Source organism: Pongo pygmaeus, chromosome 2 (assembly GCF_028885625.2).
Source record: "Pongo pygmaeus isolate AG05252 chromosome 2, NHGRI_mPonPyg2-v2.0_pri, whole genome shotgun sequence".
Classification (NCBI taxonomy): Eukaryota; Metazoa; Chordata; class Mammalia; order Primates; family Hominidae; genus Pongo; species Pongo pygmaeus.
The window spans coordinates 168808245-168826057 of record NC_085930.1 but is presented as its reverse complement, the minus strand read 5'-3'; the positions used below and the strand labels follow the sequence as shown (position 1 = coordinate 168826057).

The following is a 17813-nucleotide window of genomic DNA, read 5'->3' as shown; positions in this document are numbered from 1 at the left end:
ATGTTTCTTTTTGGCTCCTGAGGGCATTTTATGGTTCACGGCCCCTATATTAAGTGATGCAAATAAAAACTAGGTCTTCTAACAAATACCAAGTGCTTGGATCATTAAGTCACAATGTATAAATAGAAATGTGGAATACACAGAGCATTGGAAGGGACCTCAAGAAACACTTAGTAGAATCTCCGTCTTATATATGGAAAATACTTTTGCTACCTGGACATTAATAAGGTGTTAACCAGAAGAGTGAAAGAGCAGAGAACTGCAAAAGGAAGGAAGTCTTGGTGAACTGAGGTTGGGCGGAATAAATACAAGAGAGATACAAAAGCTGACCCTTCAGTAGTTATGTGCCCAGAGAAGTTATGGGTAGTTTCTAACTATACGCCAAAGAGAGGATTGGGGAGGACATTATGTCTCTTTATATCCTGTCCTGATCCCCACCTTACAGGACTCAGGTGTTTGGCTTCCTCAGCAGAAGCTGATGAAGGCAGCACCAAAGGTAGCTGGAGTGTGAATGGCCCTTTCTGGGTTTTCTCCTCCTAATCTTATGCATACTTTCTTTCTTCTGCTTGCTCTTCTAAGACTAGTTCTGGACCCTTCCATCTGCACATGTTCACATGATGGCTGGTAAGCACACCAGCCATTCTGTGGCACCACATAGCCACAGAACCTCCTCACTGACTTAGGCAACTAATAGAAAAGGGAAACTACCACTCACCAGCTTTTCTCTGGAGAAACATCACCCCTGTATCCTAACCCGAATCTCCAGAGAGCTATAAATACTTGCATTCCTCAGACGGCTGTTGGTTCTAATTCTACATCAGTGTCCATTTCCTTCACTAATGACCACTTTCATGTAATTAAATTGGAATTATAGGATCTTAATGTTGGGAAAATGCATTTTCAACTGAAATGTTCTCTAGCATGAATGAAAGACCAGAACGGGGCCTCTTCTGATACTAGGAATAAAACAGCCATCTCTCGTAGGCACCAAATGTTATCTACTTCCATCTTAAATAAGGTCAAGTAATTTCCAAGTAATCTGTATTCTGAAATTAAAAGTTACCGTTTTTGAGCATCTACTATGTGCTGGGCATTTTACTATTTCACGTCTAACCCTCAGATACACATGAAGTAGGCACTGTGAACCCTGTTTCACATATGAGAAAACAACGGCTCAGAGAGGTTAAATTACACAATATCACAACACTGATACTTTAGGAAAGTCCATCTTGAGATGTCAGGGCACTTTAAAAAGGATGAAACAAATTCATTAATGGTAGAAAAAAAGAGAAGAAAGATTAAAAAAAAAAAAGAAAGCAAAACAAAACCAAAACCAAAACAAAAAGCTGGCAACAACTTAAATGCCTATCAATAAAAGATTGATAAAGTATTTTATGGTGAAATACATGATGGGCTATTCTGCAGCTAGTAGAAATACTAATCTTATGTATAAGATTAGTCCAATATTATTACATTAGATGAATCTTATGAATAAGCTTAGTCCAATATTATTAGATTGGATGAAAGTTTCTGACTGTTAAGTAAAAGAAAGTAGGCTAAAAACAGTACCTATGCTATAATTCCAACTTCTTTATAAGCAAAAATATGGAGATATATGCATAGAAAAAAAGTCAGGAAATACATCTTTTTTTTTTTTAGTGAAAGAGATTCAGTTGGCTTTGGATTTTCCTCTTTTGAGCACTTCTGAGGTGCTATATATGGGCATTTGGCAGGAATTTATTTATTTTTATTTTTATTTTTATTTTTTTGAGACAGAGTCTCACTCTGTTGCCCAGGCTGGTGTGCAGGGGTGCAATCTTGGCTCACCGCAACCTCCGCCTCCTGGGTTCAAGTGATACTCCTGCCTCAGCCTCCCGAGTAGCGTGGACTACAAGCGCCCACCACCACACCCGGCTAATTTTTGTATTTTTAGTAGAGACAGGGTTTCACCATGTTGGCCAGGCTGGTCCCGAACTACTGACCTCACGTGATCCACCTGCCTTGGCCTCCCAAAGTGCTGGGATTACAGGCATGAGCCACTGCACCCAGCCTTGGCAAGAATTTAAAAAAGAAAAGGAAAGAACATGACCGAGTTGATGATTAGCATTTGTGTGTTGGAGAAAAGGTGAGCAGATCAGTGTTTGATAGCTGGAAGAGGGTGGCTGTGTGTCTGACTCAGCCATGTCTATGCAGGGACTGACTCACACACGAGTCAGGCTGGGCTTTTGTTTTTGGCAGGGTGCTGGGGGTGGTGGGAGATCCGTGGGCAGCAAGAAACATATTTTCTTATAAGAGAACATTTCTGTGGATGGACTCTGATTCAACTGTTGACATCCCTCCTCAATCCAGTCTTGATTTCATTCTCCTCCTTGGATCAGTAAATTATAGACTCTAACGTAATTGATATAAATTTAACTGTTTGTATTTTTAAAGCCAGGCTGCCTATTTATTCTGCTCAGCCCAGACAGAGTTTAAACACCTATCTACCCCACCTGCTGATGAGTTTCGGCTGTTGAGGCAATGAAGGTTAGAGAAGAAATACTTTTCCCCTTCCAGACCTTTGAAAATGTTCATGCGGACTGGGTAAAAACATGACAGCGGAGAGTCAGTGCCTGTGTGTGTTTCTGAGGCATATTCCTGAAGTAGGTGAAAATCTTAATTGCAAATTCTTTTATTCTTTTGACCACTAAAGCACTGTTTTACCACTTTTTATGTTCATGTTTAGAAACATTTTGGGGCCACCATTTAGGCTTGGTTCCATGGTAAGCTTCATCTCAAAAACATTGGCTTTCATGATTTAGTTTGTGACTGAATTCTACGCAGTCATGAAAAAGAATGCAGTGCATCGATAAGATTGCATTGATTCTATGAAGCATGGTTATTTACATTTTGCAGTCTTTATTTTTTATTTTTTGAAACAGAGTTTCGCTCTTGTCACCCAGGCTGGAGTGCAATGGCGTGATCTCGGCTCACTGCAACCTCTGCCTAGAGGGTTCAAGCGATTCTCCTGCCTCAGCCTCCTGAGTAGCTGAGATTATAGGCGCCTGCCACCACTCCTGGCTAATTTTTGTATTTTTAGTAGAGATGGGGGTTTCATCATGTTGGCTGTGCTGATCTTGAACTCCTGACCTCAGGTGATCCACCTGCCTTGGCCTCCTAAAATGCTGGGATTACAGGCATGAGCCACCACTCCTGGCCTAAAATAGGGATGTATCTCAGCTGCTGTACCTCAGGTAGATGGTGGCATGATTGCAGTACTTAACCCTATCAGCCCACAAACCAGGTAATAATCCCCAAGGAAGAGGTGGGCACTGGTTGTCCACTCATGCCTTCTGACAAGAACAACAAAGCTCCAGCATCAAACCTTGCAGATGGGGGGACGATGGCTTGGAAGGTGATGCACTCCATCTCCCGATGGCCCAAAAGCTGAGACATGACAGCTCTCAGGTAAAGTAGTTAAGTGGAGAGTTGGACTGTAAATGTGAAAAAGTTTTAAGACTACATTTGCCAACGTGTTTCACCTTTTCTTCCTCTTTTTGTGCACAAGAAACATATGATAAAAGCGTATGTCCAAACAAGTCTAAAATGACTCTTTCAATAACTAAAATAAAAACTCTAAGTGTTAAGAAGGCATGTGTCACCGTTTAAATGGCAGTGGTTTTTCTTTTTTAGTGTACATAAAATAACTATTTGTCTTACAATCAGTGGTGTCTAAGAGTAAATAAAAAGGATAACGAAATACTGTAGCAGCACCTACTAATGCAGCACTGACTCTCATCCAGGCACTCTTCTGAGTGCTTTGCTGGTCTTCCTCACAGTAACCCCATGAAGTAGGCACAATTATTACCCCATTTTACAGATGAGGAAACTGAGCCACAAGTGAAGTCATTAGCAAGTGCTAGTAAGCAGCGGAGTCAAGACTCCAAGCCAGACCCTCTGGTTCCCAATACCCTACTCCTACCCACCACGCTACACTGCCTGCCTAGTGAACAGACCCGAAACATGTTGATAAGTGAAAAAGCATGGTGATTAACAGAGCATGTGGATACACCACCTCATGATCGATGGTGGAACAAATACAAATCCTGGAACAGTGATTGTCTCTGGTGAGAGAAGCAGGGAGACTGGAAGAATGGGGGACAAATATGGCAGGATCTGAGCTTTTTATAGTGTTTTCAGTGACACTGATTTTCTAACGCCATACATAAATATTCTGTCTACTTAGAAAACACTTCACAAATTATAGCCATTGGATCTTGTTCTCCTCTTTGTAATCTGTTGATTGCACTAATGGTTTCTGTTCTCATCAGAAATCTCTTTCATGGTTTGTTTTGTTTTGTTTTTTTTTTAGAGACAGGTTCTCGCTGTTGCCTAAGCTAGCCTAAGCTATCCTCAAGCTCCTGGGCTCAAGGGATCCTCCCATCTCAGCCTCCTGAGTAGCTGTGACTACAGGCACATGCCACTGTGCCTGGCCTTCCATGGGTTTTTAATGCATGTAATAATCTGAATGAGAACAATCCAAGCAGGACAGAAAATTTTACAACAGGATTGAGTAAAAGAATGGTGTTAAACCTTAGATAACATGGCTCACCTGCAGTCAGTGAGAATGTTTTCTAGCAGCAATGAATGCTTTTGTGCACACTCAATGGAGCACTGTCACGTGAACTGTGTGTGTCTAGACACATGTATGGGACCACTGTCCAAAGAGAATGCAAACTACAGTAATAAAGTCATCATAGCTTGTCAAAGATGATGCACCAATGAAAAATAATTCCTAGAAACTCTTTTAATTAAACATTCAGCTGTCCACTAGAGCCAATTTTAAATATAAAATGCAGCCCTGTGGTCTTTTTCTTCCTGCCTCTCCCACTTTTGCAATAGCTTAGGCAATTGAATTCTCATTGGTGATAAAAAAAAATTTCATAAGACAGGTTACAGCTGGTTATGCCTCTAGAAAGATGTCAAATTCAGCTTGCACAAAATTAATTGCACCTAATTAAACCAGGGTCATTGGCATTATTGTAAAGTGAGGCTATTTATTAGACAAAGAAAATTTCACAAATACCAATTTGCTTTTCTTTCAGGTTTGTGAAGGAGAAGAATTGCTTACATAATTAAATTTGTTTTGCCATTTTAAGCTTATTACTCCTCAAAAGATCCACTTCAAATCTTGCTTCACTTCTGAAATTGTGTAATAGTTTTGAATACTGGAAGCAATCTTTGAAGGAGGGGCATAAAAATGATAGTTTTTTTTTTTTTTTTTTAGATGACCCAGTGGCCTTTCAAATAGTGAAAAAGAAGTCATCATTAGCTACCATTTGCAATGACACACACCTTGGGAATACTTATATGAAGGGTTTTTAAAGCAAATCTTTAGTATATATGTAGGAGACTAATATGAAATGTTAAAGATATGTTGCATGTTATAAATAGGTTGCTAAAGTATGCATCTATTATTTCAAGAAAGATGCCACAGACAAGCAATTTCACTGAGTTGGAACTAGACAACCTCTTTCCTCATTAACACTGGGCAGATATAACCATTGTGCTTCTTCCAGAAAATCATACAAAAATTATTACTGTTAGAGACAAAAGGATGATTGACTTTCTTGGCAAAATGATGCTGATTCGACCTGTGATTCGTGGCACACTGTATATACAGATTCTCAGTTCCTCACTTTTAAAGTCCCTGTGAATCCTATTTCTTTGAAGTCTCTCTGGATTCACTGTTATTGGTCCAGTTGATAACAGCTCCCAGTTAGGGTGCCCCCCCACTCCTTGCCCTCCAGCCCAAACACAAAAGGAGATGGCAGGTGTCCATTATTGGCCTTGTCTCAGCCATTTACCAATAAACCTATAAGGCCAAGAAAGAAACGAGTTTTGATTGGGTGATGTTGGAATGGTTGAGTTAAGTAAACAGTAATCATTATTCAAAGCAGCTGCTCAAAAGTTCTCTGGGGAATTTCTGTTTTCATAATATTCAGCCTTTGGAGAAAATGGTATAGCCTATTTTAGGTCACATCATCCCATTGCACACTTTATGAAAAAGACTGTATTTATATTTATATGTATGTAAATAAGATCTCTCTTGGGGTAAGGTAAGAAGAGAGGTGAGAATTAAATTTATTTCGTGGTTACTCTGAGAAAAAAAAGGAGAAGGCAGAGAAAACTTCCTTCACAATGTTAGGTAGGTTGCAATGTTTAAAAAATAAAAGATTTCCCAGATATCTATTAATAAAGATTATCTTGTGTTCCACAGCAGCTAAGCCTGTTTCTATTCCTTTAATTACACTAAGCTATATAAGCTCATCATCTGAAACATAATGCTAACTGATAATTAGTTTGGCCAATGAAAACATATTTTATAGGAAAGTATTATACTAGTAATAATAGAAAAAATGTTTCTTCAAGAATATGACTAACCCTAATATTTCTTAGAAACCTTATTTCAAAAATAGATAATTCATTTTTCTCATTTCATTTTAAGCTTTAAAAAACTTTACAGAAACACTTTTAAATAGAAAAAATGACAAAGGTTATACAGTTTCAGTTTGTAAAGGGCTGAAAATGTGTGGATTAGCAAATTTTGAAGAAGAAAATGACACTCTCTACTTGCCACATTTCAGTATAAGTCAAATTTAATTAGTTGAGTTATGAAGCAACATCAAATATTATTTTGCTGCACTATTAGGCATGAAATGTCTTTATGGGATTATTGTAAGCCTAGCTTTCATTTAACAGCTTGTCACTCTTAAGAAGTGCTTTAGGAGATAGCAACATCTAGAAAAATCCAGTGGGGCTAAAACCCAACAGACAACTGAGAGGAACTCACGCTCACAGGAACAGTTGAAACTCCAGTCTTCCCAGACCCTCATGTTACTTGATAATTTCTCACATACTGTGCATGGAGTTAGTTTTTACAGGCAAATATACAGCCTTTAAAGAAACATAAACAGAACTCCATTAGTTTGCCAAAGATCCCACTCACCTCAGTAGGCCCTGCCTTAAAAAGTAAGCTTACCATTTAGGAATCCACTGCTTGGTCAATTAATTTTAAATCTCCAGCCTCATTTAAAATTGGGCATTGAGCTCTTCAGAGTAGTAAATTCATATCAGGTTTACCTGGTTTTAATCTTATTATTCCTCAAAAGATCCACTTAAAATCTTATTTCGCTGTTGAAATTGTGTAATATTTTAGATACTAGAGGTAATCCTTGGAGGAAGGCATAAAAAATGATAGGTTTTCTGTAAGTTACCTAACGGTTTTTCAAATACTATTATGTGCTCTGGTACATTTTGGAGTACCATACTGGTGAACTCAATGTTCTGACATCCCTCAAGTACTTTTGTAAGTAAGAGGTAAGGTATTTCCAGTTCAATGAAGAATTTCAGGGATAGTGATGCAGCAGAAACAAATTCTAACAGGGATAGGGAGTATGGGTTACATAATTGCAACTGAACATTCTAAAGGCTTTTCTCCTACGTTATTACTGATGAGGAGGATGACAGTCAACCTTTGCAAACTTTAAATTTATAGGGATAAAGAGATATTTCTTAGAAATATTTAGTCTCATTATTAACCGTCATTCTGAGAGACATCCGAAACAGTCATCGTGTTCTCAGAAGATGATCTCATCCCAGAATGTGGAGATGAAAGTATCAGAAAGAACAGGATATAAATAATCTTCCTTATGGTGAGTCAACAAGTGTAGCTTGTTATGAGCTACTGTGAAATACATTTGTGTTTAGATATCCGTGTCTCCGCAGGGGGCAGATGACTCAGTGATTTTCAAATTCTGCTCTGCCAGAAGAGTTTCAGGTAGGCTTCAGGGGCTTGTAGGGGAAGGATGGAGAGAGGTACCAAAGGGCAGGCATGGAAAGGGGCAATTAGGATGGGGGGACACATTTTCTGGGCAGAGGTATTCCAGTCTCTCTCCTTCAGTCCTCCTGAACCAAAGGAGGACTGCCAAACTGGGTTTCCACACAGGGTTTTATTCAACATATTTCTGCTATTAAAAATAGTGAAAACTTTCTAGTTAACCATGGCATATTGAGCACAAGTATCTACTCTCACTTCTGAAATCCTACTAAAATAATATTAAAGAAAAAAAGAAGGTACAAATCTACATGCACAAAGAAAAAGGAAACGGAAACAACAGCATACAAGGGATTTTGATGAAATTTTAGAAGATAATATGCAGATGGGTGGGGAGTATTTGACTTAACTACCTCAATCTACCATATGCCCACAGGGGAGGCTGGTAGAGAAAGCACATGCATTACTACTGCAGAATCCTGGAAATGCTCAGATACAGCTGAAAGTAGGGGAGTGAAGTAGGACTGAACACAAAGAAAGATTGATTTAACACCTGAAAGGACCCTCTTGCCCTGCTATCTGCCCTGACCACCTGTGGCCTGGCAGAATCAGGAAATTTACTGTCTTAAGAGGTTGAGACTGGAGCATGCTCAGGCACAGCTGAGGTGGCAAAGAGGTGCTTTACTGAAATCAAGGAAATTAAGTAAAATTTTATATGCTACAGTTCCTATCTTTCCCCTGCTAGCGTCTTAAAACATTGGCAGCCAGGTTTAAAATGCCTCAAGATGAGGTTGGAGGGTTTCTCTCAGTCATAATTCATAGCCCAAGAGAAAAGACTCCTAGATACTTTCAATTAGATGCATCCCAATGAAAGAGCTGTGTCCTTATTCAGCCATTCTATAGTGAAGTTCACCATTCATTTATTCAACAAATATTTAGTGATTGTGTATTAGATACTATTTTAGGCAATAGTTACAGTGGTGAACAAAACAGAGATGAAGTCTTGCTCTCTTAGAGCTTATATTTTAGAGCTAGAGAAAGACAGAACAAAGTATATATACTACAACGTTAGGTTGTAATAAGCACCCCCCCACCACCCGCCCCCCACAAACAAATCAGGATAAGAAGATAAGCAGGATAAGACCGGACAAAGTGATGGGTACGAGAGCGTTTACTTTTAATAGGGTGGTCAGGGAAGGGCTCTCTAAGCAGATGATGCATGCCAACTAGCCCCAACCACAGTTTATAAACAGCTTTTAGTGTCTTATACTTAGTTATTGGTGGGCAGAAAGCAAAACAAATGAAAAATAAACTAAAAAAAATCATGATGGACAAGAGAACATTTTAAACAACTTAATTAAAATTAATACTTTCAGTGAAATAAGAAAATATCATGCCAACAATTTTGAAAACAAACAAAATGGACATATTCCTAGAAAAATATAACTCATCAGACTGATCTGAGGAAATAAAAAGTATGTATAATATTATAACCACTTAAGAAATGGAAGCTGTTGTTAAAGCAAATACACAAAGTAAACACCAGGCCCAGAGAGAAATGAATCCTACCAAGCTTTATAGAAACAGATCATAAAAATATTATGTAAACTTTTCTTAGACAATATGAAAGAGAATAGTTCCCAATCCATTTTTAAGCCAGCATAATCCTGATACTAAAACCAAGCAAAAATGTCAGAAGAAAAGAATACAATAGATCCATGTCAATCATGAATATAAACCTAACAATCCTAAACAAAATGTTATAAATAAAATATGAATTTTATTTATAATTATTTACTCAGATTTTATTTATAATATTAGTACCTGAAAAAATATAATACTCCAAAAGTATCTGAAAAAATATAATACTCCCTAACCAGTTTAGGTTTAGACTGGGTATGCTAGCATGATTTAATATTTTGAAAATCTATAAATGTAATTCATTAATTCATATAATAGATTAACAGAGTGAAATTGAGCTTTTTCTTCACCTCAACAGATGAAGAAAAAGCATGTGATAAAGTTAAATACCCATTCATGATAAAAATTCTTTGTAAGTTACAACTGGAAGGGAACATCATCTCATAAAGAGAATCATTAAAGGAAACATAAAATTAACATCATCTGAAATGGGAAAACAGTAGAAACATTTCATTTAATATGAGAAATTAGCTAAGGATTCCAACTACTACTATTTCTAATCCTCACTGTATTAGGGTACCTAGCCAATCCAATAAGACAAAGAAAGAAACCAAAAGCATGAGAATTGAAAATGAATAAATAAAGCTGCCATTATTTGTAGATGATATCATTCTTTAAAAACCCCAGGGAATCTACAGACAACTTTATTAGAAATAATAGGAGAGTGGAGAAGTAATAGAAGCAATAACAAAGTGGCTGGATATAATACTAGTATACAAAGTTAGTTGCATTTCTGTTCACCAGCAGCAAATGAGAAAGCATTACTGAAGAGAATTTAAGATATCAGAATAGTAAGTATCTAGAAATAAATATAACAAGAGATGTGTAATATGTCTAAACCTTATTAAGAAATATCTAATAAGATCTAAATCAGGGAGAGACAGACCATATTTATGGATAGAAAGACAATGAGAAAATGTAATGCTTCCTAAATTGGTCTATAGAATCAATGCAATTACAGTCAAAATTCCAAGAGAGTATTTTGTTGAACTTCATTATATTATTTAAAGTTTATGTGGAGGAATAAAAAAAGCCGTAACAGGCAGCATACTTCTGAAGAAAAAGAAAAACAAAAAGGACTTTCCTGTCCAGATATCAGGACTTATTTTGAAGTTACTGTAATTAACACTATAGTTTTGCTGCTGAGATAGAAACAATAATAAAATAGATTTCCATTAACATACAGTATATATGGGAGTAGTCTATAAGATCAGTGAGTAAAAGAGGGATTGTTCAACAAATATGATAAAAAAATGGTAATCTATAAGGAAAACGATCAAATTTGACTTCTCCATACCATATCAAGAAATCAACTTTTGACTGATTGCAGACTTTTAAAAACTCAACACTTTCGACTCTTGGTAGGAAATCTAATGAATGTCTACTGGATCTTGGGGGAGAAGAAAATTTCTTACACAAGATACAGAAAGTCATTGACCAGAAAAGTTTGATAAAATTCAGTATAAAATTAACCTATAAAATTAAGAACTTATGGTCATAAAACACATATTAAAAAAGTGAAAAACAAGTTACAACCTGGGAAATGATATATGCAATACATACAGTATATTAAGGATTAGTATCATGACTGAAGAACTTCGATAAGTTGATGAGAAAAGCATAAGGAATCCAACAGCAATTTGGCATAGGACCCAAACAGATATTTCACAGAAGAGAAAACAAGTATGGCTAATATACACAATAAAAATCATTTTATACCTATTCAATTCACAAAAACTTAAAAGAATTGGCAATATCAACTGTTAGTAACGTTATGGATCCACAGGATCTCTGAAACATTGCTGGTAGGAGTATAACTTGTTGTAACCATGTTGGAAAACAGTTTGACATTATATTCTAAGTGTAAACAATCATGTATTTTCCTAGTAATTCCACTCCTAGGTATGCCCCAAAGACAAACTCTTGCATATGTATAGCAGAAGACATATACAAGAATGTTTATACGTAGCATTGTTTACAAGAGCAAAACCTTTGAAACAATCCAATGCCCATTATCAGGAGAGAGGCCAAATAAATTGTGGTATATTCACACACTGGAATACAAATGCAGTACATGGGGAAAAAGGAGGCAATTCTAATTGCAGGACAAAAAATGAAATTTCTCAAGTAACCATAGTTTACTACATGGTTCAGTGAGAATAATGCATATCTACACTTGGTCTTAGCTAAAAGGCTGAGAAGCAATGAATAATGCATAATCTTAATAATGTAAACATTAAATAGCTATTTGACTCTAAATTGTGAAATTACTCTAAAGGAAGAATAGAAGAGATGACAGTCTTTGGGAGGGCTGTAAAAAAAGAGCTAAGTCACTATCTTTTTATAGTAGGTAGTCCGATGGTTAAAATAAAAACTAAGAAGATAAGCATTTTATTTAGAGATATGTAGGTAAATACCAGAAGAAACAGTTAAGGAGTAAAAAGTTATTTCTTCTGGAGAGTGCGACAAGGATAATATAAATATATCTGGAGTATACATATACACACACACACACAGAGACACATATATATATATGTATACATCCATATATACCTATGTACATATACATATATATGGGTTATATATATGTATGTTACATATAGATTAACTAATATTAGCTAATATATACATATGTTATATACAACCCATATATATGTATATGTACATAGGTATATATGTGTGTGTGCATATATATGTATATATATGTATATATGTATATATGTATATGTATATGTATGTATATATGTATATGTATGTATATATGTGTATATATGTATATACACATATATACATATATGCATATATATGTATGCATATATGTATATATACGCATATACGTATATATGTATATATACGTATATATACATATACGTATATATGTGTGTGTATATACGTATATATACATATACGTATATATGTGTGTATATATACGTATATATGTGTATATATATACGTATATATGTGTATATACGTATATATATATATCAATCATTGATTTTCAAAACCAAAACCTCTCATTTCTAAAATGGATATGACACTGCTGAACATAGAGATTGGGCTTCTAAAAGAAGACATTTTGGCACTCTGGGAAATACTAGAGAGCAGTAGCAGAGATCTATAAGATGATATGGTCCAATGCTCTCATTTCACAAAAATGAAGAAAATGAGACATGGTAAAACTAAGTAAATTGTTAAAGTTTCAAAATTAGAAGTGTACTAGGACTAATCCTCAGACCTGCAGGTTCCTAGGCCAAAGCGCCTTCTGCCACATCTGACTGGGAGGGGAAAGAGGTGCTCCTAAGGGAAAGAGGAGGGCTGACCATCCAGTTCTGGAGGGATGTGTAGGAACACAAAGGAATGTTCTGAGACACAGCTGGCACTCAGCTGAGGAAGAGATGCTGGAACACTGTCTGGTGAAACTGGTGCTCCTGTCTTGATGTACTGATCTGCCTGCAGTGCCTCACAAATAGGTGTATATGTGAGCATGTGTCTGCTTTCTGCTTTCTGATTTTTGCTGATTTAGAATCTCTCAGGATAAGATAGTAGTACAAACCTTACTGAAAGCCATATGGAATACAGATAGATATTTAAAAAATGCCTAGTTCCAGGCCTCACACGCAGACATGGAAGAAATATGTTGGTTAAATGAATGCATAAATACTATAATTTGTTTCCAATGCCTAGCTTAAGATGGTAAAATAACTGAGTATTTCAACAGAGTATATTTGCTTTTAGCCCAAAGGAAGACTGAGAGGAAACAGACATTTGGGGAGTGAGGGGAGACCATGAGAATGCTGATAGGTCATCAGGTACTATCATCTTAGTAAAAACATTCTACATGCTTTCATCACTTGGAATACCCGTATTTGTAATACCTAATTTTTCAGACTGTCTATACTTTCACTAATCAAAGTAGCCTATGGAATGGCAGCATGAATATCACAGCTGGGGCTTTATGGAAATGGAGGATCTTGAGCCCCACCTAGATCTACTGAATCAGAGTCTTCATTTTAACAAAATCCCCAGATGATTCATGAGCACATTAAAGTTTGAGAAACTCTGGCCTATAGCACTGTTTTTTGGATAAAATTATAAGTTAAATATCTTACTTGGAATTAGAAGCTACGCAAATGACCAATAATATCCTGAAATAAATTATGATAAAGAGTAATGATATCCTGAAATAAATTAAGATAAAGAAAAACCACCAGAAGGACAGGTTAAGAACTGTAATAAACATTGAATGATGAAAGCGGGAATTGTATTTCTCAGTTACGAGTATTTATTGCAATCAAATGTATCGGGGGGTGATTCTGGGTGATCTGGGACTGCTTAATGGGAAATTTGGTAGTCTGCCACATGTCTCTAATCATAAGTCAGCTTGCTTAGGAGTGTGGCTTGATTCCTCTATCAGTGTACAAAATCAGTATTGTGGCTAGAAAAAAAAAAGGAATATAAAAATCTGACCTCAAGTAACTGGGAAATGAACCAATAATAACAATAACAACAACAAAGAAACCGACAAACAAGTGGGGAAGGGTCTGTCTAAAACCCAAATAAAGATGGCAGTATTATGCGAGTGGAAAAAAATCCACTGTGTACATATCAGAAATTCAACCCAAAAGAACACTCACCGGGAGGAAAGGCTTGGCTTCCCACTTTTGCTACAGCTGGTATAAATTCCTGGGCCATCATCAAAGAAGCTTCCAAGTGCCAACTTCTGTCTGATAGACTCTCTCTCATTTTTCTGTGCCTAAAATTTCAAGAAAATAAAAATGCTGATAAGTGGGCAGATATAGCACAACCACAGGCAGTCTAACTTGCTAAGTTTCTTAGAACCGTAACATTAGATGAAAAACAAATAAATAGGCTGCGGCACAAGAGCATTTGAATTATTAGAAGCTGAAATTTTACCAGTCTCTTCTGGCTTGAATTTCGGTTCTTCAGAGCTCATTCCAATCTCTAGTCTAAGTAATCACCATCATGGTGCTAAATGATTTTCACGAGGATAGAACTAGATTATTTGTGACGTAATCTTTCTTCTTCTTACCTGCTAGGTATAGGTAAAGTTGTGGAGGGCAAGTACTTTCTCCTGAATCAAATCACTTTGATCCCAAACGTGCCCTTTCCCTGATCTTGTCTTCTCTCTGCTTTACATGTCCCTTTAGCCAGCCCATTTTCTCTATGGCAAGAACAGTAATTCACTTCACCAACATGCAGCCTCTGGGAGCTGGCAGATGCCACAATAAGGCCAGAAGAGAACCCAGGACAAGACAGACATAGCACCTGCCTCCATGCAGCTTACAGTCTTGTTGGGGACTGTTGTTTCCATTCAAGGGCTAGCCTCATCTCACCAGGTTTTAGAATGTAAGAAACCTTGACAATAATGTCTGGAATAGCTGGAGAATTCTAGTTGGGCCCATCTGTTTCATATTTTGAAGGGAGGTCAGGTTAGTGTGCATAGAAAAAGGATTTGGTAAACTACACTACTGTGATCATTTGGATATGTTTACAATGCTTGGCTTCTCATTAAACGCCCCATAAAAACTCACCATGCTGAACTTTTAAACCCTTTAAACAACAGGAGAGAAGATTAAAAATGATTTCCTTGGTTAAAAATGAAACTACTACAAAAAACAAACAACATGAGTCAAAAATCCTGGGCTAAGGATGAAATTTTAGTTTTGTGAGATGACAAAGGCTTTGAGAAGTACCATTTTATGCACTGAGCGAGGGGTTGAAGACCACACTGAGCAAATTGCATTACAAAATGCAGGTCATGTGACTGGGTGTGGCTACAAAAGGCTTGGTGATGCCTTCATTCTCCCAGTAGGAGGTTCTGGAGCATCACTGTGTCACAATGACAAAAATGCACAGCCTGTGGGAAGAGCGCACTGAAAATAATTTCATTCCCAAGTGAAGGACAGTATACAATAGGTTAAGGCTGCTCTGTCTAATATGGTAGTTACTAGTCTCATGTGGCTATTTGCATTTCAACTTAAGAATTAATTAATTAATATTAAAAATTCAGCTCTTCGGGCGCACTACCTCATTTCAAGAGCTCAACCATCACACGTGGCTAGTGGATACTGTACTAGACAGCACAGAATAAAATACATGACAGCAAAGTACAGCTAAGACAGTGGTTCCCAAGATCCAGCTTCAACAGGCTGCATTAGAATGCCCCAGGCTCTAGTGCCAGATATTTAATTTCAACAGGTTTGAGAACTAGCTCAAAGAAACCTCATCTCTACTCTCCTTTTCTTTTACACTTTTTAATCCTTAGACACCATAAGCATTCTTTCTACTGTACACACTTAGCGATTATCTCTGTCTATATATATAGCACCCCATTTTAGCATGTGGCAATGAAACTGCATCATACTAGGAGCTAGCATGTATGTGTGTGTGTGTGTGTGTGTGTGTATGTGTGTGTGTGTGTGTAGTACAGCCATAAGGTGAAAGACTACTTTTATACAGATTTTTTGTTTTTTTTACAGATGTGAAAGACTACTTTCATAGTTCTTATTTTTTGCTGGGCTAGCACAAAACCAAGCCTTAAGAAAGTAACCATAAGATTATGGAGGGAAGCAAGAATGCCTTTTATTTCACTAACCACTTGCAACTGTACTGCTTGGAACCTTAATTAGGGCAAACCACCTTTCCGAATATGCAAGGCTGGCACTTGGGATGGTCCAGCCAAAACAGAATCACATCACTTGACACCTTTATTTAAAACAAGTTCATTTCAAATCCCCATATCTGCCAGGCAGATTTTGTACAGTCAGTGAACCTATTTCTCAATCCATATCACAGACAAAAGAGATTCTCACCAAAGTCCTCAACAGGCAGAAAATTGTTGAGTATAGCTGAATATCCAAATATAAAATCAGTAGATGGCAACATGAATTTTAATGATTAATGTTCAACAACATGCTGGCCTGACATTAGCCTAGGGTCTGAAACAGGCTTTAAAGAAAACCCTAATCCCAGGGTATGAACGTGTGAATATACCCTTGATTCCATGTCTATCTTTCTTGATAAACTAGAGCTACAGATATTGGAGGAGACCTTAAAAATATTTCCATTTACATTAATTGCAGTTCTTTACACCTGAATACTTCACTAACAGTTTAAAGAGGACTGTTTTATAATACAGTCTCTTTCCCCCTCACTCCTTCTCTCTCTGTCTCTGGATACCACTGAACAAATCAAGAAAAGCATAAAGAATATAAACATCACTCATAATCCCACCACTTAGAGAGAGATGATTGCTAACATTTTAGTATATTTCCTCCTAGTTTTTATCATATGTGTGCATTATTTTCCTTTTTATAAAGTTGAGATCATATTGTTTATTATATTTTCAGAATTGCCCTTGTATCCCTTCAAATTCTTTAAAAACATGATTTTAAAATCTTTTAAAAATTTTTCCTCCAGAACAGCCAGAAAGGAATAAAAACACAAACTTTAATGGTTGCATATCATTCCATCCTATGGAGTTACCTTCTATGGTTAGCCATTTGAGTTGTGTCAAATTAAAAATAACATGGAAGTTAGCCTCTTTTTTTTTGGTGAGATGGAGTCTTGCTCTGTAGCCAGGCTGGAGTGCAGTGGCACCATTTCGGCTCACTGCAACCTTCACCTCCTAGGTTCAAGCAATTCTCCTGCCTTAGCCTCCTGAGTAGCTGGGACTACAGGCTCACGCCACTACGCTCAGCTAATTTTTTATTTTTAGTAGAGACAGGGTTTCACCATGTTGGCCAGGATGGTCTCAATCTCTTGACCTCGTGATCCGCCTGCCTCAGCCTCCCAAAGTGCTGGGATTACAAGCGTGAGCCACTGTGCCTGGCCAGAAATTAGCCTCTTTACATAAATGCCTGCCCACATGTCTGATTATTTCCTCAGGATAAGTTCCTGGAAGTGGAATTAGCAGATCAGCTGAGTGTGAACATTTGTTGAGGCTCTTGACACATTTTGTCACATTGCTCTCGAAAAAAGCTGTTCCAATCCACATGCCCGCCAGCAATGTAAGAGGGTGCAGCTTTCACTACATCCTGGCTAACACTGAACATTTTCATTTTAAAAAAAAAGTTTTTAAAAAAATTTGATAGGCAAAAAGTAATGTTTTTAAATTTTAATTTCCTTGATTACTAGTGAGAGTAAATATTTAAATGTTTTTAGTGACTGTACTTTCTTTTCTCTGAATTACTTATTCCTAGCTTTGTTTATTTTCCTACAAAGGTCTGAGAATTTTAAACATTTTATAGTATAGTATTTGTCCTTTTGAGTTTCA

The 17813-nt window shown here is 36.9% G+C and overlaps 1 protein-coding gene across 12 annotated transcripts in view; it reads right to left on the bottom strand.

Moving 5' to 3' along the window:
- SCHIP1 (schwannomin interacting protein 1) overlaps nt 1-17813 on the bottom strand; it is a 629273-nt gene that overhangs the window by 16742 nt on the left and 594718 nt on the right. For 11 of the 12 annotated variants that reach the window (XM_054481215.1, XM_054481216.1, XM_063662378.1 and 8 more), the window contains one exon: nt 14152-14270. In XM_054481215.1, the coding sequence (XP_054337190.1) occupies nt 14152-14270 (119 nt within the window). Of the gene's footprint in view, nt 1-14147; nt 14271-17813 lie in introns of those variants that run through there. The other variant, XM_054481225.1, reaches the window with a different exon arrangement.